At 67.8% G+C, this 27,519-nt stretch overlaps 12 protein-coding genes across 12 annotated transcripts; 3 read left to right on the top strand and 9 right to left on the bottom strand.

Annotated features, from left to right (window-relative positions):
- Positions 1-109: 109 nt before the first annotated feature.
- On the bottom strand, positions 110-2,771 carry FA09DRAFT_340713 (hypothetical protein; the record flags this gene model as incomplete). Its single annotated transcript, XM_025744349.1, has 3 exons — positions 110-950; positions 2,340-2,445; positions 2,522-2,771. Coding segments are annotated over 3 exons (1,197 nt in total), but the record flags the coding sequence as incomplete, so codon positions are not given.
- A 590-nt stretch (positions 2,772-3,361) lies between these two features.
- FA09DRAFT_125041 (hypothetical protein) lies at positions 3,362-4,493 on the bottom strand. The gene has a single exon (XM_025739054.1). It carries the CDS (start codon positions 4,293-4,295, stop codon positions 3,465-3,467), a length of 831 nt encoding a protein of 276 aa, XP_025596047.1. The 5' UTR covers positions 4,296-4,493; the 3' UTR covers positions 3,362-3,464.
- FA09DRAFT_125038 (hypothetical protein) lies at positions 4,209-5,484 on the bottom strand. The gene has a single exon (XM_025739053.1). It carries the CDS (start codon positions 5,149-5,151, stop codon positions 4,414-4,416), a length of 738 nt encoding a protein of 245 aa, XP_025596046.1. The 5' UTR covers positions 5,152-5,484; the 3' UTR covers positions 4,209-4,413.
- A 39-nt stretch (positions 5,485-5,523) lies between these two features.
- FA09DRAFT_340712 (hypothetical protein) lies at positions 5,524-5,989 on the bottom strand (the record flags this gene model as incomplete). Its single annotated transcript, XM_025744348.1, has 3 exons — positions 5,524-5,575; positions 5,662-5,820; positions 5,877-5,989. 3 exons carry the CDS (start codon positions 5,987-5,989, stop codon positions 5,524-5,526), a joined length of 324 nt encoding a protein of 107 aa, XP_025596045.1.
- A 619-nt stretch (positions 5,990-6,608) lies between these two features.
- FA09DRAFT_362449 (hypothetical protein) lies at positions 6,609-7,635 on the bottom strand. The gene is made up of 3 exons (XM_025745475.1): positions 7,504-7,635; positions 7,186-7,338; positions 6,609-7,121 (listed from the first exon to the last, which is right to left on the bottom strand). Exons 1-3 carry the CDS (start codon positions 7,614-7,616, stop codon positions 7,067-7,069), a joined length of 321 nt encoding a protein of 106 aa, XP_025596044.1. The 5' UTR covers positions 7,617-7,635; the 3' UTR covers positions 6,609-7,066.
- A 576-nt stretch (positions 7,636-8,211) lies between these two features.
- Positions 8,212-9,879, bottom strand: FA09DRAFT_362448 (hypothetical protein). The gene is made up of 4 exons (XM_025745474.1): positions 9,807-9,879; positions 9,617-9,749; positions 8,865-9,556; positions 8,212-8,812 (listed from the first exon to the last, which is right to left on the bottom strand). Exons 1-4 carry the CDS (start codon positions 9,816-9,818, stop codon positions 8,540-8,542), a joined length of 1,110 nt encoding a protein of 369 aa, XP_025596043.1. The 5' UTR covers positions 9,819-9,879; the 3' UTR covers positions 8,212-8,539.
- An 817-nt stretch (positions 9,880-10,696) lies between these two features.
- FA09DRAFT_340709 (hypothetical protein) lies at positions 10,697-13,474 on the top strand (the record flags this gene model as incomplete). The annotated part of the gene is made up of 3 exons (XM_025744347.1): positions 10,697-11,725; positions 11,778-11,808; positions 11,868-13,474. The coding sequence occupies 3 exons, from the start codon at positions 10,697-10,699 to the stop codon at positions 13,472-13,474; spliced, it is 2,667 nt and encodes an 888-aa protein (XP_025596042.1).
- A 210-nt stretch (positions 13,475-13,684) lies between these two features.
- On the bottom strand, positions 13,685-14,453 carry FA09DRAFT_331732 (hypothetical protein). Its single transcript, XM_025743158.1, has one exon. It carries the CDS (start codon positions 14,430-14,432, stop codon positions 14,154-14,156), a length of 279 nt encoding a protein of 92 aa, XP_025596041.1. The 5' UTR covers positions 14,433-14,453; the 3' UTR covers positions 13,685-14,153.
- Positions 14,454-15,455: 1,002 nt separating this feature from the next.
- On the bottom strand, positions 15,456-15,757 carry FA09DRAFT_300769 (hypothetical protein; the record flags this gene model as incomplete). Its single annotated transcript, XM_025740348.1, has 2 exons — positions 15,456-15,544; positions 15,598-15,757. Coding segments are annotated over 2 exons (249 nt in total), but the record flags the coding sequence as incomplete, so codon positions are not given.
- Positions 15,758-17,325: 1,568 nt separating this feature from the next.
- FA09DRAFT_331730 (hypothetical protein) lies at positions 17,326-18,053 on the top strand. Its single transcript, XM_025743157.1, has one exon. The coding sequence runs from the start codon at positions 17,511-17,513 to the stop codon at positions 18,045-18,047; it is 537 nt and encodes a 178-aa protein (XP_025596039.1). The 5' UTR covers positions 17,326-17,510; the 3' UTR covers positions 18,048-18,053.
- A 1,809-nt stretch (positions 18,054-19,862) lies between these two features.
- On the top strand, positions 19,863-20,878 carry FA09DRAFT_362446 (ribosomal protein L5; the record flags this gene model as incomplete). Its single annotated transcript, XM_025745473.1, has 3 exons — positions 19,863-20,435; positions 20,506-20,697; positions 20,748-20,878. 3 exons carry the CDS (start codon positions 19,863-19,865, stop codon positions 20,850-20,852), a joined length of 870 nt encoding a protein of 289 aa, XP_025596038.1. The 3' UTR covers positions 20,853-20,878.
- On the bottom strand, positions 20,853-27,479 carry FA09DRAFT_362445 (hypothetical protein). Its single transcript, XM_025745472.1, has 6 exons — positions 23,555-27,479; positions 23,414-23,500; positions 22,806-23,347; positions 22,665-22,746; positions 22,290-22,611; positions 20,853-22,233 (listed from the first exon to the last, which is right to left on the bottom strand). Exons 1-6 carry the CDS (start codon positions 27,334-27,336, stop codon positions 20,971-20,973), a joined length of 6,078 nt encoding a protein of 2,025 aa, XP_025596037.1. The 5' UTR covers positions 27,337-27,479; the 3' UTR covers positions 20,853-20,970.
- Positions 27,480-27,519: the final 40 nt, after the last annotated feature.

The following is a 27,519-nucleotide window of genomic DNA, read 5'->3' as shown; positions in this document are numbered from 1 at the left end:
GAGAGAGAGAGAGAGTGCCAGAAAAAGCGCGGACGGCGTGACGGCGCGGAGGAACAAGGAGCTGGGTGCCGCTCGCGAGTGCGGAACGAGCGCAGAGGCATGGACTCACCGCGCGCTTGGGCGGGCGCTCGTCGTTGATGGAGACGCCGGCGGTCCAGGCAGGAGCCAGAGAGCCCGATGCTGGAGCCGAAGAGAAAGACGTTGAGGTGCCCACGCCCGGCGGTGGCATCGATGCGCGAGTACGTGCGGCAGTTGCCGACGACGAGCCAGCCGCGCGCGCGGCCGGTGCGGCCGAGTTGAGGACCTCGAGCAGCGGCCGCTTCAGCGAAGGCGACACCGGCCGCGGGGCCGGCACGCCGGGAAAGAGGGGCGGCGATGCCGAGCCAAAGGCATCGTTTGTTGGCGACGGAGCCACACTCTCGAAGCGCGGATGGATGGTCGACGACGTGCCCGCACTGCTGGGCGATGGGCCGCTGTACGGACGACGCAGCCACGGCGGCTGCGGCTGCGCCTGCGCCTGCGCCTGCGTCTGCGTGTGCTGACGGGGAAACGCGCGGCCAGCCGACGGCGACTGGTGATGCTGGCCGGTGGGCTGCTGCGGCGGCGGCGGCTGCCACGGCGATGACCATGCGTGCATCTGCAGCGCTTCGCGACGCTCGCGCTGGAAGGTCTCCTCGGCGTGCTGCTGCTGCTGCTGTAGCTCCTGCATCTTAAGCTGGAGACGCTGCTGCTCGAGCTGCATGCGCTCGCGCTGCTGCTCCTGCATCTGAAGCTGGAGACGCTGCTGCTCGAGCTGCAGGCGCTCGCGCTTGTGGCGCCGCTCCTCGTCTTCGCGCCACGTGAGCGCTTGCTTGGCGTGGTGGTAGTGGGAGCCGCCGTAGGGCGAGAAGGACGGATCGTACTGCTGCGGTTGCTGCTGCAAAGGCGCAAGGACGGGACGCTGGGCGTCGCTGCGATGCGGCGTGTGCGGCGGCGGCGGCTGCATGGGCGCCGCGCGGCGTGGGCCGGGGCTTGACGCAGACGCCCAGCCCGGGCCGGCATGCCAAGCAGGGTCCATCGTGCGGCGTGAACGGACGTGTGCAGTGGTGGTGGTCAAGAAGCAAGAGGGGCGCGAGCGCCGCTCTCCGTCCAAGGGGGGGACACGGCCCCGCTCGTGCGCAAGCGGATGAGCGCCACACAGGGGCGGCGCTGTGCAGGTGCGGGCGGCGGCGGCGGTGCCAGCGAGACGCTGCACACTCGACTACATTGAAGAGGAGTTGTAGCCGGCGACTACAACTCAGAGGCACCGATGTAGTCGGCGCGCGAAGGCCCCGAAAAGGAAGTCGCCTGCCATGCTGGCCAGGGCAGCGCACGGCAGGCGTCTTCGTGCATGCCCGCTCAGGCGCCCGCTCAGGCTTTCCCCCCTGGGACAGGCCTCACGCGGGCGCTGCATGCCCGCTGGCACGATACCGTGCGAGCGGCTGCTGTCAGCGGCGAAGTTTGAATTTGTAATGCGGCGCATTAGGGCGGCATCTTGAAGCTCCTTCTCGCGCCTGCGCGTTGCTGCTGAGGCCACGAGACTCTCCAGTCGAGTCCGTCTGGACCTTGGGCGACAGAGCAGATGCAGCCGGAGTATGAAGGCAGCGTACAGATCCTTCAGCCAAAAGAGAAAGTCTTTGGTTTTTGAGTCATGCAGAGCCTGTCCCGGAGAATGAAGCAAGAGAGGCCCTGGCATGAACGCCGTCCGAGGGTCACGCGCAGAGTAGAGTGCCTTCAAGAGCTCCTTGCCTTGTGCAAACTGATTGACGAGCTCAGCGACAAGCGGGCGCAGCCTCACCACTCTGTGAGCAACTTGGCGGCCAAAGTAAAGCAGGCACAGATCCTTGTTGTCGTGCATCGTGTCGCCAAGATATGGCAAATCCTGAACGAGCCAGTCATACGTCCGTTTTGCACGCTCTTTACCGCGCACTATGCGCCGCTCGGGCGTCTTGGCGGGAACAGAGCAAGACGGTGGCGCAGCAGCTTCGGGAAGAGCGTCCCGTGCGCCAGCATCTTCAGCTGCCGCTGCCTGTTCAAGGCTTTGCGGCGCAGACTTGGCCTTGCTTTGCTCGGTCTGACCGTGATGCGCAGGAGGAAGAAAGACGACAGATGCCCTTCTTGCATTGGCCTCGGTCACGCTGCTAGCTGCAGCAGACGGAGACTCGGAATCGACACCTTGCTTCCTCTTTTTGCACGCGGACAAGGACGGAGCGCCTTGGAGATGCTGCGCCTTGTCGACAGCGTTGGCTACGACGTCGCGTGGCGCATGCTGGTTTCCGCCCGACGCACCACCAGCTAACTGCGGAGCTGCACCGACGCACGGCGCAGTAGACACTGGGTGAAAGACATCGGCAACGCTGCGCTCGGCGCCCACGGCGTTGTTGCGGTCGACGGCCAGGGCATAAGCAACGTCCGGCGCATGAGGTGCTGCAGCTGGCGCCGCGAGCGTCAATGGGCTGTTCAGCAAGCACACGCGCGCCACCCGTCATGTAGCGCTACTCACCTGCGGCGTCCTGCGTCTGATCAACGCCATTCGCTTCCTCCATCGGCGCGTAGAGGCCGACGGAGAAGTCTGCATCCTCCCTCGGCGCGAAGAGGCCAACGTGAAAGTCTGGGTCCTCCTCCTCGCGTGCTCCTGCGGCGGCGGCGGCCAGTTGCAGCTCAGCACGCAGCGTGACGGCGCCGCCTGGCTGGGCGTGAAGCGTGGTGCGGAAAGCGCGAGCGCGGCGGAGGGAATGCAGGAGAGAGTCCATGATTGCCCTGGCTGCGGCGGTGGTGGAGCTGAAGAGCGATGCTCAAGCGCTGGCTTCCCCATTGCTCGCTGCTCCATGCGGCGCTCTGCAGCCTCATCGGCGCGCTGTCCACACTGAGTGTCGCGGACCGGCCCCTGTCACACGCCCTCGAGCTGATTCAGCATGGGCAGCCAAGGTCTTTTGTCGCGCCTCGCTGCTCTCGCACCACCAGCCAGCAGATGTGCGAGCGTGGCGTGCCATCTCGCCTCGTCTCTGTTGCCACTGCGCCGGGCTGTGGTGGTCGTGAAGAGGAAGCTGCAACGGAGCGAGGCGCATGCGCGGCGCGCCGTTGAAGCGCTGCGCGCGCGAGAGGTCACGCGTCGGCAAGAAAGCACGCAACGCAGGACCCTCGACGGCCTCTGCTTGAGTTCAGCGCTCGCTCCCAGTTCAAGCAGCAGCATGAACGAGCACTATTAATTCATCGAGCCGGCGCGGACTTGCAGACAGGAAGTGCTGCTGCGGGCATCGTTGAGAAGTGCGCTCAACGTCACACCTTTTAGCCCGTCGTCGAGACGGCCTCGCGCAGCGTCGGATGCACGCTCACGCCTGCTGAACTCGAGCATTTGTTTCATTCGCAGCCAGCTTCTGAGACAACTAAAGGGCACAGCGTACTCAAAGCGAAGTGAGACGCAGCGCCTCAGTGCGTCTTTCTTTTCATGAGAGTCGGGGTCGCTTGGCCTGACGAGCTGCGTCCTGCTGAACGCCGTCGTCGGAATCTTCTGCAGCGATCTCTGCCAGCATCTTCGCCAGTATGATCCCTGACCTCTTGACCTTCGCTCTATGGGCTACCAGGGCATCCGACGCCACGTTGGCCGCCCACTTCGCCACCGCCCGCCCTTCCTTTTCGTAGACCGCCCACTTCTTCGACGTTCGCTTTGGAGGAGGTGCGACTTTCTTCATAGCCTTAGCCATGATCTTTCGCCAATGCTTGACGATCTTCTCGCGCGGCAGATAGAAAGGTCTCGTCAGCGCGACAGCCCAGTAGTCCGAAGCTGGGCCGTCTCCTGCCTGCGACGCCGGAGCCAGGCGGTAGCGCCGCTCGGCCAGAGGCCGGTGGAAGAGAATGTGCCCAGGCTGGAGCACGAGCGTGGAGACGATGTCGGGGCCCTTGTACTTATCTCCGGGAGGCAGACGCTCGCCTGAAGCCGTCCGGGTTGGACCCGCGTGCAGGTGCACCGTGAATGGCTCGTGACTGACGTTGAGCAGGATGCTGGGATGAGAGACGTCTCCTCGCGTCTTCCTCCACGCCTCGCCCTCGAAGACCGTCGCCCACGCCCGTGTGGGATGCACCAACTCTGCCTGAGAGTAGCCGTCAGTCTTGCACGCCTGAAAGCTAGTGCACGACTCACTTCGGGACCGAACTCCGCCAGCCTCCTTCGGATCTTTGGATACGAGATGGCTCGGATTCTCAAAGACTCTTGAAAGCGCGGCTCGATCGCGGAGTGTAGGGGCTGCACATGCTCTTGATAGAAGCTCTTGAGCCATCTCAGCAGCGGCTCGCTGGTGCTCGGTGGCAGGATGTTGGAACGGTTCCACGGCGCCGAGGTAAGATCGACGAGCTCGAGTTCTTGTTTGGGTAGGTCCGGGGAAGGCAGCGCTGATTTCAGTTCTTCGGCTTGCAGCAGGAGAGCGTCCAGGTCCGCATCGGACAGATGAATACGAAGTCTCTGTGCAAGAACGATGCCTTCATACAACACGCTGAGGCTTCCTCCTCAGACCCCTCCTCTGATTCCTCTTCGGTGTCCTCAGACGAGTCTGGCTGCTCGTTCCGGGCGGCCTTAGACGCGGCTGCTTGCTGCTTGCGCTTCTCCTCCCGGCCAGCAGCAATCGAGTATCGCGACGTCGGCTCGGCAGACTTCTTGCTCTGTTGTGTGGTTGCCTTCACGCTTTTGAGCTGTCCTTCGCCGACGACAAGCGCGCCACTGCCGGTGCGAACACTTGAAGCGCTCGACGGACGTGCTGCAGTGTGAAGTGGCGTCGCGAGATCGCTGGCACTGCCCGCCCGCGAACCAGCTTCGCGAGCTGAACCGTCCTGCTCCGTCGCGGCGGCTGTCGCTGCCGCCGTAGTCGTGGCAGTCCGCGCGTGCCTCGCGCGCCGTCTCTCGTGGAAACAGTCTGAGGCGGACGGAGCTGGAGTCGGGCAGTTGGGCTCGAGACGCTCCGCCGCCGGCGCATACATGCCGGCGTAGAAGAGCTCCTCTTCCTGACCGACGGACGCATGCGGCGCAGCGGCGGGTGACGCCGTTGAAGTGACGCGGCGAGCGGCGTTGGGATCGCCGGCAGCTTGTCGGCGAGAGCGGCCTGGAGGCCTATAGCTCATCTCGCGAGGACTGGAGAGCATTGGTGGTACGAGTGTTGGTGGTAGCGAGGTAGAGAAAACCAGACGGCAGCTTGACTCACCGCACCGAGCCGAGCTTCGCGCTCTTCTATCGCTCGCGGGACTGCCCCTCTCCCGTTCCTGAGTGTGCGGCTGGGCCGCACGCGCGGCGCCGACGTCAACACGGACTTTCAGACTCCTCTCGCTGCTGCTGCTTGCCTCCGTCCTCGCCTCAAAGGGGAACACAATAGTCAGGCAAGGCGAGAGAAAAGGTGTTAAGAGACGTGTGTCATGAAGGTTCGGCTCGGCTTGCGAGGGTATACACGGCGAGGCCAGCAGATCGCTGAACGCCTGCAGCAGCAGTCTGCGCCTCTCTGCTGGACATGCGGCCGGCGCTCAGCTCGAGAGGGTGCCGCCGGTGGCCGCAGCGATGTGCTTGTTGACCGTCCTGAGGTAGCAGAAAGGATGCTGTCAGCTCGAGGACGCTCGCCCACCGCTTTCTCACGTCGAGCCGCACGCGCCGAAGACACTTACTTGGTGTCCTTGCCGTTGGTGAAGACGCAGTACACCTTTGCCTCGCTGTCGGGGTTGCGGCCCTGGAAGTCGCCCGGGTTGCAGTAGGCGCCGCTGACGGCGAACTCGTACGACGTGTCCTTGGGCTGGTAGTTGACGCAGGCGCACTTCCACTGCTTGCTGCGCCAGGACAGATGTCAGGCTCTGCGCTTGAGAGCACCGACGCTGCGGCTCACCAGTAGTCGACGCCGCCTTTGGAGTCGTTGAACTTGACAAGCACGCGCTCGTCAATGGCCGACACGAGCATGAGGGCGCTGAAGAGCGCGACGACGGAGGCGAGGAAGTGCATCTTGGGTGGAGAGTTGCTTCAGACGAGCGAGTGGAGGTGCTTGAGGATGGGAGGGAGGGAGCCTGGAGCGCTGGCCGCTGCGGGCTTATGTAGCTCGCAGAGGCATGCAGCACAGCGAGCGGGGACGTCGAGCACAGCGCTGCTTCTCCCCTTTCTCAGCTCATCGGCATGCGCCTCGCTGTTCCTGGTGCTGGGCCTCCGCTGCATCGCTGACGTCTGCCGCTCGGCACGCCGCATGCCGCGAGCCGCGCGCCTCTTGCACGGCTGCGGTGGCCCCTCTGGCACCAGCTGCAGCGCACGGCCCCTTGGGGCTCGCGCTGTTCGGCAGCGAGTGGAGGCGACGGCGAGGCGACCACGAGGAGATCTCGCGGCGGACGCCGGAGTGCCGTGTGCTGTCATGCGGATGCGGGGGAGATGCAGGAGCGCCGCACCGCGTGGCGCGCAGCCGCAGAAGCGTGCCGCCGGCATCTGCGCCGAGCGCGCCGCGCCAGCCGCCGGCACATCGGGAGCCACGCCGCGGCCGCGGGCAGCGCAGGCAAGCGGGACAGCCGCAGATCAGCTGCTCTCAAGCGTCACCGTCTGCAGCGCCATGCGAGACATGCTCACTCGCCGCAGCCGCATCGGACACAGGCAGCCAGCAAACTCCTCTTCGAGGCACGTTCTGGCTCGGACGTGCCTGGCCGCGGCTAGCGGCCGGGCTGCGGGGCAGCCGCACACGAGAGCTGCTCGGGCTGCATCGCCGATCCCAGCATGCACGTTTGACTAGACTGCGTGACCTCGCGAGGGCCGAGCTCTGGGGACTGCCGTCTCTGTCATGGGCGTCCAAGTCTGCGAGCTGCAGCACGGGGCCACGCAGCTGCGCTCCTTCCCACCGGTCCTGGACGGCATTCGCGGCACGGCACTCTCAACAGCGTAGCCCGACCTCAGTCAGAGGCCATGTCTGCCTCGCAGCGCCGCAAAAGGAGCGTGCCATTCAGGTCGTGCGCCATGGGGTGTAGACGAAAGTATATGTGCGGAGCTGGGACATTGCTGCGCAGCTCCAGTCGCTGCGGCGTGGGCGCCCAGCCGTGCGCATGCTTAGTACTGGTGCAGGTGGCCGCCCGTGGCCGCCGCGATGTGCTTGTTGACGAGCCTGGGGTGGGAGCAGTGCGTGCGTCAGTCGGTGCTATGCACGGCCGCTCTCGCTGGGTGCTCACTTCTTGTTGGTGCCGTCAGTGAACGAGCAGAAGACACGCGCCGTCGTGTCGCGCGCGTTGTTGCGTGCGTCGCCGGGCTGGCAGTAGGCCGCCTGGAAGTAGAGGCTCGAGTCGTTGGGCACGTAGTTGATGCAGGCGCACTTCCACTTCTTGCTGGCGAGGGGTGCGTGTGTGTCAGAAGAAGAGGACGAAGGCGCAAGGTCTGGGGGCGCGAAGAGGTCCACGTCGCCGTCGCCGAGCTGCCTCCTCGCCCGCAGCACCGCGACGCTCGTGCATGACAGCCAGCATCCCTCGCGAACGTCGACTGAAAGCGCTCACCAGAAACCCTCGCCGCCGTCGGCGTCGGTAAAGTCGATCGTCTGGCGGTCGTCGGCAGCGGCGACGAGCGCGAGGGCGCTGACGAGCGCGAGGGCGGCGGCGACGAACTTCATGCTAAGAGGCAGGGGCAGGTGCTTGAGACAGACGAGTGAGTGCTTGAGGATGTGGGAGAGAGAGAGAAAAGCTCGCGCGCCCTCTCTTATGTGCCGTCGTTACCGCGCGAGCATCCACATCGGGCAGCGCTGCCGCACCCCCTCCGCATGCTGATTCGCTCTCCCTCTGCATCTCCTACGCCGCCTGGATGCTGCCTTCTGGGGCGCAGCTCCAGCGCCAGGAACAGCGCCTGACGGTCCCGGCGCCGTGCCCGGGAGCAAGGCGGATGCAGCCGCCAGCTGCAGGAGGGTGATCTCGCGGCGCCGGAGTGCCGCTGTGCGTTCATGCATGCGCGATGGCTTGTGCGGCGCGGGGCACGCATGCGCGAGCGGCCGAGCGCTTGCGAGCCGCCGGCCTGCGGCGGCTGCGCTGCGAGCCGGCGGCACGTCGGGCCCGCCTAACTCGAGCTCCTCTCGCTGCGGCGTGTGGGCGTGAGGGCTTTGCCAGCATGCAGCCCGGCTGAGCTCGCGACACGCTCCATCTGCTGCGGGTGATGCTGCTGCCACGCGGCCGTGCCTGACCCGCTGCACCTCTCGTTCCGCCACACAACGCGTGCGCGTCGCCGCGGCCCCGAGGGTCCATCTCCACCACATGCCGCGCATGGGAGCCCCTGACGGCTGCCCCTCGCGGCGACCTGCATCCCTCCGCCGCTCGCCGAGACATCTCTCTCAAAGCGCACGCAGTCGCAGGCGAGGTCAAGAAGCGTGTCGTTACGGGATGAGACTGCCACGGCGGCAGGAGGAGACAGAGACGGCCTGGCTCGGGCGTGAGCGCGCGCGACGCACGGGTCGCGATGGTGTGAAGCGGTCGGCACAAGGGCGTGCGTCGAGGGTGTAGAGCGGGGTGAGAGCGGGTAGCGGGTGGCTGCCGACGTCGAAGCAGCTCAGCGGCTCTTCTTCGCCTTCTTCTTCTGACGACGCTCCACCTCGCTGTCGGGCGTCGAGCGTGCATCGCTCTCGGCAGACGTGACGACGTCGTGCTGCGACGAGGCGTCGTCATCGTCCTCCTCGGCCGACTCCTGCGCCTCTTCGTACGGCGCCGAGCCGTCGTCTGAGTCGTCCGACGGCGTGCGTGCCTTGCGCTTCGTAGCTTTGGGCTTGCTCTTCGCCGATTCGGGCTTGGCCTTGCTGCTGCTCGCCTCAGCGGCAGCCTTCTTCTGTGAAGCGCGTAGTGAGAAGGGGCAAGCAGAACGTCGACGCGACACTTACCGCCTTGATCATGGCCGGCGCAGGGCTCTTGATGATCTTGCGGCGCACCGCCTCGACCTCGCTGTCGGTGTTGGCGTGCTGCGTGCCTTCCGCGCAGTTCGAGGCCTCGTCGTCGTCTTCCGGCTCCGAGGGCGTCGCGGGCTTGGCCTTCTTCGACGCCGGCTTGCCCTTGCTCTTGGGCTTCTTGACGATGACGACCTCGACCTCGGGCGAAGGCTTCGCTTCGGCTTGCTGTTCCTCCTCCTCCTCGGACGACGAAGGCGCGATGTCCTTGGCCGAAGGCTTGGCAGATGCCTTGGCCTCCTTCTTGGGAGCACGAGGCGGCGGTGGAGGCGGCACGTCCTCGTCGTCGTCGATCGTCGTGCTGCTGGCGCACACGGCGGCGAGCGCCGCTTCGGTCATGGCCTTCTTGTTCTGCGCCGCCGTCACCTTGGGCTTGGGCTTCTCTTCCTCCTCGCTGCCATCATCCTCCTTTATGGCCTTCGCCTTGCTGCTGCCGGCTTTCGCTGAGGCTGCGTTGCCGGTCTTGGCGGGCGCCTTGCTCTGACTCGCTTTGAGCTTCGCCGCGTCTGCTTCTTCCTTTTCCTTGGTGGGAGGACGCCAGTGCGCTGCTCCGTGCGCCGAGCAGACCGCCTTGAGCAGCGTGATCAGACGACCGTTGAGTAGGCTGCCGCGATTGATAGCACGCCAGGCTGCAGGCCATTAGGTCTGAGTATCGGCCCTGACACACGCCTGGCCACGGCTTCACTCACGCTCAAGGCCGGGATTGTCGTACAGGCTCCGACGGTTAGCGATGACGACATCTGCCACCGCCGCGATGAGGAGTGCGTTCTGGTCGGACGTCCAGGGAGGCGCCGCAGCGGCCTTAGTCTCTTGCTTCTCCTTCTGCAAGACAGCGTCAGCATGTGCGTGACACGCAGGATCTTGTCGACGAAAACTCACCTTGGGCGGCATGATGAGCGGCGTGGGAGAGTGCGAGCGGCGAAGTCGAGTGGGAGCGAGACAGATGCTTGAGGCTCGTCCTAGAGCACAAGCGAGCAGCAGACTCGTCCAGATCGGCTGGAAGAATGATACGTTGACCGCCTCAGTCACAGCGAGGACGAGATGGTGGTGAGAGACAGCGGAGCTGAGCGCCTCGACGTTTGATGAGCCTCTCTCCCATCTGGCACCAATCAAGCGGCGGCCGTCGTTGCCGCTCTCGCGCGAGAGAGCCATTCGGATCACCCCCTGAGGCGAAGGCGCGCCGGCGAGAAGGCAGTCGCCGAGTGCCGGTCGAGGCGTCGTCACGGCGAGGCATGTACTTCAGCGCTGGAGTCGGCGAGCGAGGTGCTTGGCAGACCTAGGCCAGGCTGCAGCGTGCAGTGCGCAGCGGGAGATTCCTTATGCGGCGTTGCGAGGCTCTTGCTCTTGCGGCGGCGGAGCGAGACGAAGAGCGGCGGTGAGGGTCGTGAAGCAGAGTTCTGTGGGGCGAGCCGCCGCGGCTCCACCTCGAGCGGTCCGCCGCCGGCCAGCGTCGTGTGCACCCCACAACGCCGGCCCGCCGGTTGACAGTGAGAGGGTGCAGCCGGTGCCGCACGTCTGTGTGTGATCTCGGCGAGATGAGAGCAAAGCGGTGCGCTGGCCGGTGTGATGCACGGACGAGTGGGGCCGAGAAGGGCAGGTCGAGCGCGGCCGCCTGCCCGATGCACCGCGGCGTGCGTATGCTGTCACACTTGGCGCCCCTGTCTGCTTCCCCTCGCAGCTGGCCGAGGCGCCGACGCCGAGCGCAGCGCTAGCACCCTGGCATACAAGAGCAGCCACGCCTCTTCTTCTCGCTTCATCACCACCACACCATGTCCGCCGGCGTGCCGCAGCAGCCGCACCCAGCGCCGCCGCCGCCGTCGCGGGTTGGCGGCGGGCACCTCTCCGCTCCGCCGCCGCCGCGCTCGCACCACCGCACACCCTCGCCCGCCTCCGCCGCCGCTTCTGCACGCCGCAGCGGGCCGCCTCCTGGCAGTGCCGCGGCCTCGTCCTCCTCCGCACCACCACCACCGCAGCAACGCCGCCAGCAGCAGCGCTCGCACGGCCACGCCAGCACCCACTCCAGCCGCGGCGACTCGCCCACGCTCGGCAGCTCCGACACGCGCCTGCCGCCGCTGCCGCAGCAGCGCCCGCAGCTCTCGCCGCGCCAGTACTCCAACTCCACCGCCCGCTCATCGTCATGGCGCGCTCGCAGTCAGGCCTCGCGCTCGGCGCCCACCTCGGCGCTGCCGCCGCTGCCCACCACTGCGCCCATCACTGATGCAGGCGCTCGCCGCTCGCCGTCCGACTCGCCCGACCTGCAGTTCAGCGCGTCGCCCGAGTCGACGCTCTCGCCCAACAACTTCCTCGACCTCTTTCCCAGCCCCGATGTGCACGCTCGCGACACGTCACCTCGCACGTCGGCTGCGCTCGTCGCAGCCGCTCTGGCACTGCGCAAGGCGCAAGAGACACCGTCGCGTCCGGGCGCGCCTTCGCAAGACCGCCCGATGCTGTGCTCCGAGGCAGCACCCATGCCGCCGCCGCTTGGTCGTCCGCTCGACCTCACGACTGGACAGCGTAAGCGTCTGCCTATCGTGCCTCTACCTGCCGTCACGGTGCCTGCGCACGTGGCCTCTACAGCGGACGGCGAGCGGAGCAGCTCGCCACTCGAGTACCGCACGGCACCACTCAGCGGACCAAGCAGTGCACCTTCTCTGCACGATCATGTCGCAGCGGGCCTCTCGTACACTCTAGCAGCAGCGCAGCTCATCACGCCCGAGCCAACTCGCGTCGACGCGATGCTGAGCCAAGAGGCGATCAACGTCCTCAACTCGACGCCGATGCCGGTGCTCCTCGCGCGTGTAAGTCATGCATCGAGGTCTTCCACAAGTCCACCACTGAAGCTGTCCACAGGCTCTTGCAAAGATCAACGACCTTGAGCTCGGTACGTCGCCTGGTCTGTCCAGCTGCACGTCATACACGCCTGACGCGTCGCACCTGCAGCGCTCGAGTACTACCGCGACACGGCCGTCCGCGCCTCTGCCGATGCCGTCTTCTGGGAAAGCCAGTACCAGCGTCTCGTGCGCGACTTTCTCAAGCTCGAAGCCGAGAGTCGCGCCTCCGTACCGCGCCAGACGCCCAACTGGCACTCGCACGACGCGCCGGCGCAGGAGAACTGGCAGCCTCGTCGATCATCGGCGACGGCGCATGCGCAGCCTTCTAGGCGTGAGAGCAGGTGGGGCACGGCTGCAGAGACAAGCCAGCACAGAGCGGCGCGCACCGACAGCCATCCGCGAGACTGGCGCAACGGCGAGGCGCCTCTCTCCGAAGGGCCGTCCGACGTCGCGACCGGACTGCACGCCCAGCCTCTTGCGCCTCTGCATCGCCGTGGTGCATGGAGACGCGGCTCAGCCGAGACGGCTCGCCAGCACCAGCGCTCGTCGAGCGAGTCCTACGAGGCCATCGGTCCGTCAGCTGTGCCCGCTGCCGTGCGAATGGCGCATCTCGCAGCACGTCGACCATCCTCATCCTCCACACCTCGTCGTCGCAGCGAGACGACTCCTCTGGCGCAAGAGATTGTGTCTCAGCCTCGCGAGGTGCCCACGCGTCGCCGCTCGCCGGCGCTCGAGTGGATGCGCAGCAGCAGCGTGAGCGAGTGCGGCGAGTCTGCGCCGCCCGAGGAGCAAGGGCTTCCAGCATCGTCCGACGACCAGATCTACCACGAGATGCACTCGGACGCCGACATGCCGCTCAGCGCACCTGCGACGGAGGCGTGGCGCGCCATCGCACCTGCTCCTCGCGGACCCAGCGACGTGCCCGTCGATGAGACGTCGGACCACCTCAGCTCGCCTGGCGCACAGCGCGGCTCGGGAGACTGCATCACCAGCATCGATGGTCTCGAACGCCTCGCCGTCTCCGGCTCCGTTATGACCGCCAACCTCGGCGCTCGCCATGTCTCGCCCGAAGCGCGTACGCGTGCCTCGCACGCACCTACGACGGGCGGTCCGCAGTATCTGCTCCAATCACGGCGTCCATTCTCTTTCACGCCCAACGCCAGTCCCACACAAGCCTTGCGCTCGCTCGGCTCGCCCTTCGTGCACTACGACTCGCCCGTGTCGGCCGGCACGCACGGGCCACTGACGCCGCTGGACGGTGTCAGTCCCTTCATTTCGCCGCGCACCTCCGTCGACACGTCGCCTTCGCTGCCCGCCGATCCGTTCGCCTGGCGTCCCCTCTCCGGGCTCGCACTTTCCTTCGGCGAAGCGCACGACGTGCATGCTCAGCCACTGCAGTCGTACTGGTCCGAGTCGACGTGCCCTTCGACCGAGGAGAGCGAAGACGGCGCACTCGAGGCCTGGCGTCGCGGCTGCCTAGCCGAGCCAGGAAGCGCCAGCTCCTCGCTGCGCAACCCTTCCTCGTCATCTGCTGCCTCGTTCGACTCGGCGGCGCCGTTCGACTACGCCCGCGATGCGCCAGGCACGCTGCAGCACAATCCGAGAGCGTCAAAGGGCGGCACCGACGCACTCTTCTTTGGCTCGTCGCCCAGCCCGAAACAGCGCCCGGCCTCGCTGCCGCACCAGATGCAGCAGGAGCCAGTGCACGAGTCCTGAGGCGCGCCGCTGGCCGGCTGCGCTCCATCATGCTAGACACATCCTCACGTCCTCTAGACCCACCCTCATGTCCCTCCTCTGACGCCTCGTCTTGAGGCACGCAATCACGACTTGTCTGCTGCTGTGCGGAGCCTGTCTGCGCAAGAGTGCCTCATGACGAGCCATGCTGCGGCGAGCGAGCGACACACCACGCGCACGCGACTGTTGTTTGAGCAGATTGCATTTTAGGTGGGCCGATGTGCGCGAGAAGAAGCGAGACGAGGTGAGAGCACCGAATAGCAGTAAGGAGGTAGTACAGCACGACGCGCGCGGGTCGTCAGGGAAGAGGCAGCAGCGGGGGCACAGAATAGCACGGCAGGAACAGAGCGGGGCAGGGGGGACGAAACAGGTAGGGGGGAGTAGTAGAGTGGCAGTGTAGCGAGTCGTGATGAGGGGGGGATAGGGGAAGTCGTATGACGCACGCACGCGACGCCGACGGACGAACAAGTCGCGAAGGCATGGCGTGGGAGAGGGAGAGCCAGGGTAGGGGGGGTAGTAAGGTGAGAGAGGGAGCTGTCTGACCGGACCGGTGACTGGCATGACCAAGACCCATGGGGAGAGATGCGAGAGGATCACTTGATGAGAAGCGCAAGCAGATGTGATGGCGTGAAAAGGGGCGTCCGAAAAGGTGGTGGCGAGTCTAAGGGCCCTCGAACGGGCCGCGAGGGCGCAGCGGAGGCAGCCGCATGAGCTCTTGTCGCGCCGTCGGCGGGTGCACGCGCGGCGCGGCGGCGTTGATGCCGACGTGCAGGCCGGGGCTGTCCATGGGCGTCGTGGGCGTCATGCCCGACGTCGAGCGGTCGCTCGAGCACGGCAGCTGCATCAGACTGGGCAGCGGGCCCGTCAGACGCATCGTGCTGCGGTGCGGGCCGGCGCCGAGCTTGGCGGCGGCGCTGGGCGAGGCGAACGTGGGCGGCATCGGCGCGCCGGCCGGCGAGGGGTGCGGCAGTGCCGACGGCGGCGGCAGGCGCGAGATGGCAGACGAGCCGCTCGGGCCTGCACGCGGCGGCGGCGGCACCTGGAACGGCGTGCCGCGGTCCATGTGCGACATCGGCGGCGAGACGCTGGCGGCGATGTCGGCGTGGGCCGCACCGCGAGGCGGGCCGTCGAAGCCGCCGTTGCCGAACTTTGGCCGCGGGTTGCTCATCGAGTGGCTGCGGCGGTGGTCGCCGTAGGCGCCTGCCGGGTGCGGCAGCGGAGCGACCTCGCGGCGGAACGACGGCATGAGATTGAGCGGCGAGTCTGCCCAGCGTGGCTCGGACGACGTTGCAGACGTGCTCGACATGCGACGACTCTCGGCGGGGTGCGGCGGAGCGCCGTAGGCGGCCATCGAGCTGTGCGGCGCGACGTCCGACGACCACGAGCGGTGGCCCGAGTACGCCGTGGGGCTGCCGTGCGGCGGCAGTGGCGGCGCTGCGCTCACGAGCACGGGCCGGGCGACGATGTTGACGGCGTGCGGCGGCGGAGGAGGCGCAAAGGCAGCCACGTGCGGCGGCGCAGCGTGGTGCACCAGGTGGCCGTGCGACATGTGGTGCGGCGACGAGCTCGGCAGGTGGCCGTGCTCTGCGTAGGGCATGCGCGGCGGCGTGTGGTGCACGGACATGGTGCCCGGGCCGCCCGAGGCGCTGCGGATCATGACGTGCGGCGCGTTCGAGCCGTGGCGCATGCGCAGTTCCTCGAGCTCGCGCATGTCGGCGTCCGACTGCATCGACTCGCGGCGCAGACGCGGCATGCCCACGGTGCGTGCCACGGCCTCCTCCTTGCGGCCGTCGCGGCCGACGACTTCCTGCACAACGGCGATGGCTGTGCCTTCCTGCAGTGCCTTGCGGCCGAGCTGCACGCTGGCCTCCGTCTCGGGATCGAGGTGCAGCGAGCCGAGGTCGTCGGAGGACGCGTCGATGCTGCCGGCGACGGCAGCGGCGCTGCGGCCCTTGGGGTGCAGCACGTGTGTGCGGTAGTGCTGCAGGCTGTTGTCCTGGCGCGAGAAGCTAGCCTTGCAGCCGGGGAATGTGCAGCGGTACGGCTTGCGACCTGGAAAGGGAGTGAGCAGGGGCATGAGATGCAAAGCTTTGAGATCGACTCACCAGAGTGGATGCGGTGATGCCGCGCGGCGTGGCCGCTGGTCGAGAAGGTCTTCTCGCAGCCCGGGAACGGGCACGGATAGCGCTTCTTGCCGCCGACGGTGAGCGGCTGCGACGGCGTGTGCGAGGCGGAGCTGGTGCTGCCGTCGTTGGTCACGGCCATGCTTGGCGAGCGGCTGGAGTCCTGCGAGGTGCTCATCGGGCTCGGGCCACTGCTGTCGTCCGACGAGCGCGAAGCCGTGCCGGGCACGGTGAGGTGCTTGGAGTTCTGCCGCGGCGGCATGGGCGCGACAAAGTCGCCGTGCGACCGCTGCGGCTGCGGCAGCTGGTCCTCCCAGTCCATGCCCGACGTGGAGGAGCCTTGCCGCATGGACGCGAGCCGCCGAGTGCGCTCCGGCTCGCCGCTCTCGTGACCGTCGATGCCCGTGCGCGAGCCGTGGCCGCCGGGCCCGTTGTGTGTGCCGCTCGGCGGCGAGATCTCGTCGTCGGCGTCGGGGCTGTCCTTGTCCATCGGCTGCGGCGAGGTGACGAGGCCCGGCTCGCTCAGCACCTTGGAGTCGCGCGGCGCCGTGGGGCTGGCGCCGCCCATGCGGCGCGTGTCCGCCGGCACGCCGAGCTTCGACGGCTCCATCTTGCGGCTGCGCTCCGACGCCCACGAGCCGTCGCCGAGCGACGTGGCCTCGGTCGAGTAGGAGCGCGCCGTGCCGCTGATGGAGCTCGAGAGCATGCCGCTGCCGTAGCCGCCGTCCTTGGTGGCAAAGTACGAGCCGCCCGACGAGCCGGGCGACTCGTCGGAGCTGCCGCCGCCCGAGGCCGTGCCGGGCGGCGAGGGGTTGGGGCTGGGCGCCTCGGAGGCGTCCGTCGAGTGGGCGGCCGAGTTGCTGTTCGACGCGCTGGCCTCGTTGGGGTCGGCGGCGCCGAGGCCGATGCCGGCGGCGGCGGCCGTCGTCTTGCGCCATGCGCGCGTTGCGTTGCCGGCGTCGATGCGGCCCTGGTCGATGGCCTTGCGCTTGGCCGCCGTGCTGCGAGCCTCACGGCGCGGCGAGCCGCTGCGCGACCATGCGGCCGAGCCGTCGGCAGCGCCGGTGCTGCTGCTGCTGCCCGCGCGCGAGCTCTCGGCGGTGGCGTCGTTGAGGATGGAGACGCCGCGTCCCGGCAGGGAGAAGGACGTCATGCGGCGGCTGGGGCCACCGAGGCGAGGAGCGGCGCGGCGCGAACGGGCGGGCTGAGGGAGCACCCACGCCAGAGCCGGCTTCCTGGAGGAAGCACGAGCGAGCGCGCGGCAGCCGGAGGCTGGGCTGGGCGCGGCGGCGTGGGCGCCCGGGGATGGTCGCGAGGGTGAGAGGCGAAGCGGTGCAGCGCGGCGCGCGGCAGATCGGCGTTCTTCGCTGCGAGAAGCAGGCGGAACGCGGGCGCGGCAGCAGGGCAGAGAGCAGCAGCGAAAATCACAAGGCGGCGGCGACGACGACGACGACGACGTCTGGGGTGCGGTAGGACGTGAGCGAGGGGTGTGCAAGAGGTGGTGAGGGAGAGAGAGCGCAGCTTCAGGCCGACCCGGGGTCCATTCTGGGTCCATCAGCCAGAACGCGCGAGCTCGATCGCGATGGAGTGCGCGGGCGCGGGCGGCGAGGTCGCCCACCATCGGCGGCGGCAGACAGGCACGGCAGCAGCCTCCGCGCGCGTGCAGCGCCGCACGCCGCGCCGCCGCATCTCATCCTCCGCGCGCCGCCACGCCTCGCTCTCTTGCTGCCGCCCCGCGCTGCCTCTAAAACGAGCCCTGCATGCTGCTGCCTCTGAACGGGTGCTGCATCTGCATCTGAGCATCAGCTCTTTCCTGCACTGATCGCCAGCCAAGGCCGCCGCGAGCAAAAGCCCGGCGCTGCGAGATTCAGGCCGGGTGAGAGAGCCAGCTCTCGATGCTGCTTCTGCGCTGCTGTGCGCTGCTGCATCGCACGCAGCAAGCCCACGCGTCACCGCGCCGCGCGTGCATGACAGCCACCACGCCCATCGCCGCTGTCTCTCCGGGCGCTGCAACTCGCCTCGCTTCAGTTGAGGTGCCCATACGGCAGCCTGATCGCGCTGACCAGCAGCAAGCAGCACCAGCACGCGGCGGCGACTTTACAAGCAGAGCGATCTCCAGGCAGGGTGCGAGAGCCGTCAGGAGCGAGAGTGCTGGCGGGCGAGCTCCTAAGTTGCCGGCCGTGCGAGACAGCATCAGGGCGAGGCGGTCTGGACTTGCTCTTCGTCGTCGTCGTCGTCGTCGTCGTCGCGGCACTACGCCGGACCCACGGGGCGGCCAGCGAAAGCCGAAGCGCAGAACGCAGGGCGCAGCAGCGAGGGCCCTGCATGCTGCAGGGACCGGTGCTGGGGTCTGGACACCGGTCCGTGGGGTCTGCGGCTGCGAATGGTACGCTGGCGCAGCGCTGCGGGAGCGCTGCGAGAGACGAGCTTAAACGCGCCGCGGCGTGCCGCGCGGCGATCAAGGTCGCCGGCCCGGGTCTGGACCGCGCGGCGCGGCGCGGCGCCTGCCGCTGCACGCCGTCCCCGCGCCGTCAGAGGGAGCCTCCTCGCTTCTTCTCCTCGGCTCCCTCCTTCCTCTGACCGAGCAGCACGCTGCATTCTGGAGTCTACGCATGGAGTGCTGAGCGAGCAGCACAGCCCCCCTACGCAACTGAGGGGCACTCATGACGAAATTGAAATGTGCGCGTGCGCCGTTCGCCTCTTCGCCGCTCTCTGGGAAATTGGGAGCAGCGATCGTGAGTAGTGTTTCAGGGACAGATGGAATCTCGCTTCTCTGTGTTCTCCTGCCTCAATCCGGAGGCCGGTCAGGTCCGGCTTCCCGCATAGTGGGCGCCACCGCTCTGGAGCGACGATCGCAAGAGTTAGAGTGCTGGCGAAGACAGCAGGGGGCGGTCGTGCTGCGCCATGCGCCAAACTCGGCGCGCGGGTGCTCCCACGGCGAGGCTCCCATCGATGCACCTCGGCGTGGCGTGCAGCGGCCCGCAGCGCGCCGCCTGCGAGCGCAAAATAGACCGTCGACGCCTTCTTCGGCTCGGCTCCACAGCGGAAGCTTCCAGCACAGCAGAGCACTCATCGGAGAACTCGATCCGCTGCTGTGGTTACACGTCTTGGTGCCGCTTTGGGAGAGGAGCAGGTCCAGCAGGCTGCGGGTCCAGCAGTCGCAGAAGGGCATGGTGTGGGAAGCGCCGCTGAGCGCTGCTTCATCGTGTGGGCCAAGGCGAAGGGTGCCGCTGCGGCCGATGCTGCGCTGCGGCTGACGGATCTCGAGCTGACCGTCTGCTGGAGTGGCCGCCAGGACGGTCACGGCCGACAGCATCGGCGGCGCAGCAGCAAGGCGGAGGCACCGCAGCTGCAGCAGCGCGCGAGATCTGCGTGGCTCGCCGCTCAGGGTCCAGCGCTGCAGCGAACCCTGGTGCCTGCCCGAACGCTGGGAGCAGCCGGCAGCGCCGATGCAAGCGCCTTGAGCTGCCGCCGCACGCCGCTGCAGGCCCCATCGCAGCATGCAGCCCGCTCGGACTCCGCTGCAAGCTAGCTTCACGTCAAGGGCCAGCCCAACGGAAGGGTGCGGCGAGGCAGGCCGCTCGGAGGCACGCGGCCGTCGCGTGTGGACCCGCTCGCCCCCACCTTCCGAGCTCTCTTGCGCCGGCGAAGCACCTCCGGGCTCAGAACGAGCTCTTATAGGTCTCAATATCTGCGTAGTATGCTGCTGAAGATGGCTGAAGACTCTTGCAGCTTTCTCGCAGCTGTTGCTGGGTGTGTTGTAGGGAGAAAGATCTCGGGGACGCATGCGCAGAGCTTTGGCTTGCGAGCCCGCCTAAAGGTGCGGCCTTCGCAGACCCTACACACACTCCTGTGGCGAGATGCAGCTGAGAGCACCTGTCCTTGTTCTTGAGCAGCTTGTCGTCGCCCTCTCAACGGGCCGACCAACGGGCGCAAGAGACGCAGGCTGAGCGATGACAGCCGACCCCCGTGCTGCGGGCCTGATCACGCGCTGCAAGCGACAGGAGGCGCTGGAGGGCTCAGCACACCTGCATCTCATCTGCGAGCCGAAAATCGCATTGGCAGAAGCACTCGCTGTCCGTACCCAGGCCCCTCCATCAAGATGAAGCGCCTAGGTGCTGCGCAGGCGCTGCAGTCGAGTAGAGCGGCTCGAGGTGCGGCCGGGCAGGCGACATCACGTGACGCGTCCCGCCAAAAAGCCACGCCGCCTCGCCGCCGCTCCTTCCTCGCATCCCACCTCCATCTCGATGTCCGCCGCCCGCCTCATCCGCCCGCTGGCGACGCCCGCCGTGCTGCCCGGCCCGACGCAGCTCAGCCGGCTGGGCGAGCACTACCAGCGCACGCTGCTGCCGTCGCTGCTGTACATGACGTACGACCCCACCGCGGCGCGCCCGTCGAGCTCGGGCGGCGCCGAGCCGCGCCGCTGGGACCCCTCGTCGCCGTACACGGCGCTGCGTCCGGCGCGGCCAGCACGCGGCAACCGGCGGGCACAGCCGGGCAGTGCGCCGCAGCACGCCGCCGACCCGGCGCGCGACGTGCCGCGCCTCGAGCGCGTCGTCATCACGTCGTTCTGCAAGGACGCCATCTCCAACAAGAACGCCCTCGTGCCGCTGGTTGCGCAGCTGCGCGCCATCACGGGTGCGCGCGTGCTCGGCTCGGCAGCCGATGCCAGCGTGGACACGGAGCACGCCGGCGAGCGTGGCTTTGTCAAGATCGTGCGGGCCAAGGGCGGCGCGGCGAGCTTCAAGATCCGCGCGGGCATGCCCGTGGGCGCCCAGGCGGTGCTGCCGGGCCCTGCGGCGCTGGACCTGATCGAGCAGGTGAGTGCAGCCTGGAAGATGCATGCAAGCGCAGAGCTGCGGCGCCGACTCATGCTGACCTCTTGCGCAGCTGACGACGTTCGTGCTGCCGCGCCTGCGCTCGTTCCAAGGCTTTGCGCTGCCGCCGTCGTCGCAGCCGCCAGCGTCGCCCGCGGCGCTCTCGGGCGTCGTGTCGCTCGGCTTCCCGCCCGAGGCCATGGCGCTGTGGCCGGGCACAGAGGCGAACTGGGACGCATACCCGGGCAAGCCGTCGGGCTTCCAGGTGAGCGCCGCCCGCCCTGCCAGTGGTGTCAGACACTCACCCTCTCGCAGATCGACTGCATCACGAGCGCGCGCGGCCCGCACGCCACCGAGCAGGCGCGGCAGCTGCTCAGCGGCCTCGGCGTGCCGTTCGTGCGGCGCGGCGACATGCGATAGCTGGCACAGAATATCATCGCATGAAGTAAAGTCGTCAGATTGTGCGCGGGGCTACATGAGAGTCGGGAAGGGGGATGGAGAAGGAGAGGTCATGCGGCGGCCGGGCGGGCCGCTCTGTCTAGGCGGCACCGGAGAGCGTGTCGTCGACGGCCTTGTTGATCGTCGCCTTGCGCGAGGCGAGATCGGCCTTGGGATACGCGGCGATGACGGCGTCGCGCACGTTGCGCTTGCTCACCGCCATCAGGTCGGTCTGCGCGGCGAGGTAGCGCCGCACCGCCGCGGCCAGGTCCTCGTCGGTCGGCTCGGCGTTGAGGCTCTGCGGCAGCGCGTCGGGCGCCGCAGGGGCGCCGACGGGCGCGGCGAAGGGGTTGTTGCCGCCGAGCGCGTACGTGCTCTGGGCACGCGACGGCTGGCCGCCGGGGCTGCCCCACATGCCGCTGCCGCCCGTGTGCTGCGGCAGAATCGCCGAGGCGCGCGGGCTGGCAAAGCCGACCTCGGAGCCGCTCGGCGAGTGCGCCATGCCCGGCGACGCCTGCGGGTACATCGGCGCGCCGCCGGCGCCCATGTACATGCTCTGGGGCCCGAGCGAGTACATCGACATGGGCGTGCCCTGCATGCCGTACATCGGCGAGCCGAACGGCGACATCGTCGGCGACGGCGCGATGGGGTTCGTCGAGCCAAAGGCCTGCGACGGCATGCGCGACGGGCCGCGCGAGCCGCCGAGCACCTGGCTCGACGAGTTCTGGCGCGAGTGCGCGACGACGTTGGTGTTCTGGAAGTAGTCGCCGCCGTGCGTCGTCGGCGCGCCGTACGCCGCCGAGCCTGCGTCCGAGCCGGCGTAGTAGCTGCCTGGGCCGCGCTGCACTTGCTGCGGGTAGCCCATGCCGATGGCGTAGTTGTTCGAGAACGGGCCCGCGCCGCTGACGCCCGTGAGGCCGGAGCGCAGCGAGGCGGCGTCGGGGTCGTTAAAGACGTCGCGCTGGTACTCGCTGAAGCGCTTCAGCGGGATCATGCTGTCGTCGTACGGCTCGTCGTCGGTGCCGGCGATGATCTTGCGGTTGCCCTTCTCGCCGACGACGATACGCGTATTGCCCCAGCTGAAGTCGTCCATGTGCCAGAACGAGTAGAGCGGCAGGAAGAAGGACCACACGGGGTACGCGCAGAGGTAGATGATGAGCCAGCCAATGTACTGCCACTGACGCTTCAGGAGGAAGATGATGACCTGCAGGCCGTACGTCGCGCCGATGAGCGCGAGCGAGATGATCGGCAGCGCAGCCGTGCCCGTAGCCACGACGACGATGAGGTACACCAGGTAGACGGTCGTTGCGGGCAGGATGATCGTGCCGACGAGGTCGAGGAACACGACGAAGCGCATCGAGAACTGCGAGCGTGTGAGAGAGGCGCGGACGGGCAGGCTTCTTTCCGCGAGCGACTCACCAAGCAGAAGCCGCAGAGCTCGGGCATCAGCACGAGCTCCGCCAGATTGTGGACCGTCGAGTTGATCCAGCGGCGACGCTGCGACAGCAGAATGCCCCAGCGCTCCGGCGCGGCAGTGTGGGCGTGCGCGTCGGGCGTGAACTTGGTGCGGAACGACGGGAAGTGCTTCAGGATCAGGGTGGTGAGGTAGCGATCCTCGCCGAGCGAGAGTAGGTTCTTCTTGTGCAGCGTGTCGACGCGGTTCTCCGAGTACTCGTCGATGATGCGATTCGAGATGAACAGCGGGCGGCCCTTGTCTGCGCTGCGGATGCGGTACATCGAGCTGCCGGAGGGTGTCAGCTTCGTCAAGAGCAACCTGGCGTCGAGGCGACTCACAAGCAGCCCGGAAGACACGTCACGCTGCCGAACAGCGACTCGAAGGCCTTGGACAGGTGGTGGGAGATGTAGTACTCGTACACTGTCGAGGCGAGGCAGGTCAGCACGCGAGCGCACGTCCGAGCGACAATCGCAACGCACCTTGGATCATCGTCCACCAGGAGCCCTCCTCGTTATCGACCTTGGTCTCGCCACAGATGGCAATCACGCGCGAGTCGTCGGCGGCGACGGACACCAGTCGATTCAGGCCCTCCGGTTCCACGCTCGTGTCGGCGTCGACCATGAGAATGTACTCGTAGAAGGCGGGATCGATGCCGATGACGTTCTTCATCTGGTGGTAGATCTCCAGCTCGAGCGGACACATGGGCGCATCGAAGTGGACGCGGTTGAGATACCGCATTAGCAGGATCTGCGTGTCGCGCTTGCCTCTGTTGCCGGGCCGTGTGCGCTCGGACGGGCGGCCGACCTTCACCACCACGATGTACGGGACCACGTGCCCCTCGAATTCGTAGAGACCCGAGTAGACCTTGCCGTAGTTGAGCTGCTTCGAGCCGTCGGCGACGCTCTTGAACATCAGCGGCTCCGGGTCGATCTTCGGATCGACGCCGAGGATGTCAAGCACGATGCGGGGCGTGGGCAGCTCGTTTCCGGATCCGACGATCATTCCGTCGCAGATGATGAAGCTGCGCGAGGAGAGCACAAGCGTTGAGCGGAAGCAGCAGTGAGCAAGCGCAGGCGGGGCTACTCACAGGAGTTTGCGCTTGTCGTCGTACTTCAGGTTGGACAGCGAGTCGATGGTCTTGCGCAGCTCCTCCTCGCCTTCCGTGTAGCATGGCCTGGAGTACATCGTCAGCACCGAGCAAGTCGCAGTAGTCGGGCGCATCACTCACACTTGGCAGATGACAAACTTGTCCTGCTGCTCCGGGTTGCGCTTCGGCGCCAGCTGCAGCGCGGCGAGGAACTTGGCGAGCAGCGTGGCCATGATGAGGCACGAGAAGGCGAGCAGCAGGTAGTTGTTCACCTGGCAGCGCGCCGTCTCGCGCTTGTCCGTCTGGCCGATGTAGAAGATGTTGTCGAGGCACTGCTGCGTCGCGCGCCGCGTCGTCGTGTTCAGGCTGCCCATGGCCGAGTTGAAGTCGCTCGTGATGTCCTGGCCGGGCTGATTTTCCCACAGCGAGCTGACCGACTCGGGCAGGAAGAGCGTCGGCGACGAGCTGACGGTGGACGTCAGGCTCTTCGTGTAGATGTAGTTCCCGAGGTCGTAGATGCGGCCGTTGACCACGGCCCAGTTGCGGTCCGTCGCCTGGTCGCGCACCGCCTTGGAGGCGACGACGAAGGTGCCGTGGTAGTACTTGCGCAGGAACGGCAGCAGCGTGTTGGGGTACCACTGCGCGTTCGCCAGCGTGCTGGCCTGGTCGGGCGCCGAGGGTCCGCTGAGGTGGATCGCCTGTGTGAATGCGGCCGAGTAGTACGTCGACGAGCCGTTAGTCTGCAGCGCGACGGTCGGGTCGGTCACGAGGTTCGGGCAGCCGACGTTGAGCGGGATCGGGAAGTACGGCGTGAGGTCCTGGCCGGCGAGCTCCGTCATGACGTCGCTCGTCACGCCCGCGGCGTGCCGGCCGCCGGCCCACTTGGAGAGGTCGTACACCTCGCCGCGGATCGCAGTGTAGTACGACTTGGCCGTGTTGTGCTCGCCCAGCTGGGCGGCGTTGTACAGCGTCTTGGTGCCCGGGCAGATGATCGCGCCGAAGCCGAGAATCCAGAACAGCACGACGCCGCAGAACAGGGCGATCAGGCCGCAGATCGTCACCTTCTCGCGCCAGGCCATCTGCACGTCGGGCCGCTTCATGCCGCCGCAGCGCGACAGGACAAAGGACGGGATCCACCAGGTGAAGGCCCACGCGAGGCGCACCCACCACCGGCGCACCGCCGTGACGGGCTCCTCGGTGACGGCGTCGATCGCCTTGCCTTCCAGGTCGCCGGACTTCTCGAGCGTGCCGACGATGCCCGGGTTCGCGACGCCGCCGTACGCGCCCTTGTCCCACTCCGAGCCCCACGCGCCGGCCTCCTTGACAGAGTCCGCGCCGCCGGTGAACGGGTTCGACACATTGCTCGGGCGCCGCAGGAGCAGCTGGTCCTCGCTCTCGCCGAAGCCGCCCTTGCCCAGGTCACCGTCGCCGCCCATGGGCGTCGAGGGGTTGAGGTAGCTGGTGCTGCGGCCCATGCCGCCGGGCGGGTAGCTCGGGCTCATGCCGCTGCGCTCAGTCATCGCGTCGGCGCGGTCGTCCACGTCCACCTGCAGGTCTGCAGGCTCGCTGGCGCGGAGGCGGTCCTCCAGCCGGCGCCAGGGGCCGTAGGCAAGCCAGACGCGCGACTGCCCGAGTGCATAGTCCTGGCCGTCGCGCCACGCGTTGCCGATCGCGAACGCCTGAATCTTCTCGCGCGGCTCAGACACGCCCGCGGCGGCTGCGGCCGGCGAGACACTGTCGGCGTAGCGCTGGCAGAACTCGGCAAACGAGAGGCCAGTGGCGTAGTCGTGCCGCTTGCGCGCAACTAGGTCGGGCAGCAGCAGGCTGCGCAGCTGCGCCTTGACGCGGCGGCCGTCAAAGCTGTTCGGCTGGTCGATGTCGTTGGGCCGCATGGCCAGCACCGTCCAGACCTTGCCGGCGTGCTGCAGCGTGCTCAGGATCTCGCTGAGCGCAGCGTTGAGCTGCCGCGAGACGCCGTAGACCTTTTGCGCGTCGAGCAGAGGCTCGGCGAGAGGCGCCGCGGGGTGCAGCGGGGTCGGCTGGCGCAGTGGCCGCACCGAGACCTGCGCGTTGACGACAATGTTGGCGTCGAGCGGGTGCGCCTCGGTGGCGAGACTCGGACCGGCGAAGAGCTTGGCGACGAAGCTGACCTGGCTGCGGCGCAGCATCTGCACGAACGACGAGTCGAAGACGTCCATCTCGCGCGAGACGAACGCGCGCACGTCGTACGAGCACTGGCCCTGGTAGTGGTTGATGCCGAACACGCGGCGGGGGCCCTGCGCGCTGGACATGTTGCTGCTCGTCGAGGCCACGTACGAGCCGTGCGCACCGTGCTGGTCGAGCTCCGTCAGGAGCGCCGCATCGTCGTCCTCCTTGGCCTTGCCCGTGCGCACGCGGTGCACGGCCTTGTCCAGGCTGCCCAGCACACCTGCCGGCTTGCGGTCGGCGGGTCCGCCGAGCGAGCGCGAGCCGCGCAGCAGCTCGACGCAGGCCGTGTTGTCGCCCGTGACAATGTCGGGCAGCGAGAGGCCGTCGGCGAGCAGCTCGGCGTTTGCGGGCGTGTCGTTGTCGAACGCCTGGCGCACGAGGAAGTTCTGCACGACCTCGCTCACGAAGTTGGCGCCGGCAAACTCCCAGTGCGCGCTGGCCTGTGCGCCGCCCGGCGGAGGCGCCGCGAGTGAGGAGCCGGCGCGCGACTGGTAGCCCGCCACATCGAGCTGCACGATCTGCGTGGCGTGCCGCTCGTCGGGGCCAGGGCACACGCGGTGGTTCGCCGTCTCGACGACGTACGCGAAGAGCGTGGCGTACAGGTCGCGCGCAAGCGAGTCGCGCTGCACGGCCGCAGCAGAGGCATCCAGGAACGACGAGACCTGCTCCTTGCGCACGAAGCGCACGCGCGTGGTCAGGCACTGCTCGAGGTCGTCCTCGGACACGCCAAGCAGCGCCGCAGCGTCTTCGAGTGCGCCCGCGCTCGTGATGTGCGCCGCCTCGGCGAGCTGGTCGTGGCCTTCTGGGTCGGCAAAGGTGAGGCTGCCGAGGCAGAGGATGGCAGAGAGGAGCGCAAAGATCGCGGCAAAGTGCTTTGGCTTGAAGCCCAGCGTGCGCATGGCCGCGCGCAGCTCGTCCATTGCGATGCCGTCGTCGGAAGACGGCCCGCCGGAGAGGCGGTAGCAGCCCGACGAGGCCAGCAGCGCGTACGACGTGACATCCTCGAGGCGCAGCGCCTCGCGCTCATCCTGCGTGGCACCCGCCAGAAGCTGGTAGAAGACGTGGTAGGTGCGCTCCTCGGGCGCGAGCGGCGCACAGAGCCGGTCCTTGTCCAGGCCAAACGTGAGCACCTTGGCGGCGGCGAGGCGGCCCTGCTCGGAGTAGTGCAGCTCGAGGTAGCGGCCGTGGCGCGAGGCGTTGCCGTTCGACTTGGTCTTGGCGGCGCCAAAGGCGTTGAGCAGGACGTCAAAGGCGCGCACCTGCTCTGCGAGTTTGGCCTCGCGCTTCGAGCCCTGCGACGCGAGGCGCAGCAGCTGCGCGGTGACGAGCTTGGACGTGTACGTCTTGCCGGCGTTGGTGGCGCCGCTGAAGACGATGGCCTGGCTCTGCGCCGTGCGGCGCATGTAATGGTAGACGCGCGCGGCGAACTCGTACGGATGCGGCGGCAGCTTCTCGTCGGGGTGCTGCTCGCCGGCGGCCTCCCACGCGGCCTCGGCGTAGGCCTTGCGGTAGGCATCCGCACTGGCGTCGCTGAGGTTGGCGAGCGTGCGCAGCGGGTTGAGCACGACGAGCGTGCTGGCGCCGAGGCGCGTGTACGGCAGCTCGACGCGGAAGCGCTGCTGCAGGAAGCTCAGCACGGCATCGTCGGACGGGTAGACGGTCGTCTGCGCCGTCGCCGAGACGAGCGACACGAGGTCGGCCGCGGCAGCAGCCATGGCGCGGCGCACGGGGCTCGGCGGTGCAGCGGTGCCGGCGGGGTGGGTGAGAACAGGCGGCGCGGGGAGGAGAGCCAAAGGAGGGTGGGTGGGTGTGTTGCGAGAGGAGGGAGGAGGAGGAGCAGAAGGAGGTGGACAACAGGAGCGAGCGGTGCAGGCAGAGGCAGGCAGGCGCAGGCAGCG

This window comes from Tilletiopsis washingtonensis, assembly GCF_003144115.1.
Source record: "Tilletiopsis washingtonensis strain MCA 4186 unplaced genomic scaffold FA09scaffold_20, whole genome shotgun sequence".
NCBI classification, from domain to species: Eukaryota; Fungi; Basidiomycota; class Exobasidiomycetes; order Entylomatales; genus Tilletiopsis; species Tilletiopsis washingtonensis.
Note: the sequence above shows the minus strand (reverse complement) of the source record. Positions and strands in the feature narration are given on the sequence as shown.

Excerpts from the sequence above, each read along its gene's own strand:
- FA09DRAFT_125041 (XM_025739054.1), bottom strand. The coding sequence starts at position 4,295 with ATGGCTCAAGAGCTTCTATCAAGAGCATGTGCAGCCCCTACACTCCGC.
- FA09DRAFT_125038 (XM_025739053.1), bottom strand. The coding sequence starts at position 5,151 with ATGCTCTCCAGTCCTCGCGAGATGAGCTATAGGCCTCCAGGCCGCTCT.
- FA09DRAFT_362449 (XM_025745475.1), bottom strand. The coding sequence starts at position 7,616 with ATGAAGTTCGTCGCCGCCGCCCTCGCGCTCGTCAGCGCCCTCGCGCTC. Across the intron at positions 7,339-7,503 it reads GACGGCGGCGAGGGTTTCTG|CAAGAAGTGGAAGTGCGCCT; the intron begins GTGAGCGCTTTC and ends ACCCCTCGCCAG. Across the intron at positions 7,122-7,185 it reads ACTGACGGCACCAACAAGAA|GCTCGTCAACAAGCACATCG; the intron begins GTGAGCACCCAG and ends CTCCCACCCCAG.
- FA09DRAFT_362448 (XM_025745474.1), bottom strand. Across the intron at positions 9,557-9,616 it reads CGACAATCCCGGCCTTGAGC|CCTGGCGTGCTATCAATCGC; the intron begins GTGAGTGAAGCC and ends AATGGCCTGCAG. Across the intron at positions 8,813-8,864 it reads CGCCGGCCATGATCAAGGCG|AAGAAGGCTGCCGCTGAGGC; the intron begins GTAAGTGTCGCG and ends CGCGCTTCACAG.
- FA09DRAFT_331732 (XM_025743158.1), bottom strand. The coding sequence starts at position 14,432 with ATGCCGCCCACGTTCGCCTCGCCCAGCGCCGCCGCCAAGCTCGGCGCC.
- FA09DRAFT_331730 (XM_025743157.1), top strand. The coding sequence starts at position 17,511 with ATGCTGCTTCTGCGCTGCTGTGCGCTGCTGCATCGCACGCAGCAAGCC.
- FA09DRAFT_362445 (XM_025745472.1), bottom strand. The coding sequence starts at position 27,336 with ATGGCTGCTGCCGCGGCCGACCTCGTGTCGCTCGTCTCGGCGACGGCG. Across the intron at positions 22,747-22,805 it reads CTGGTGGACGATGATCCAAG|TGTACGAGTACTACATCTCC; the intron begins GTGCGTTGCGAT and ends TCGCCTCGACAG. Across the intron at positions 22,612-22,664 it reads ACGTGTCTTCCGGGCTGCTT|CTCGATGTACCGCATCCGCA; the intron begins GTGAGTCGCCTC and ends ACCCTCCGGCAG.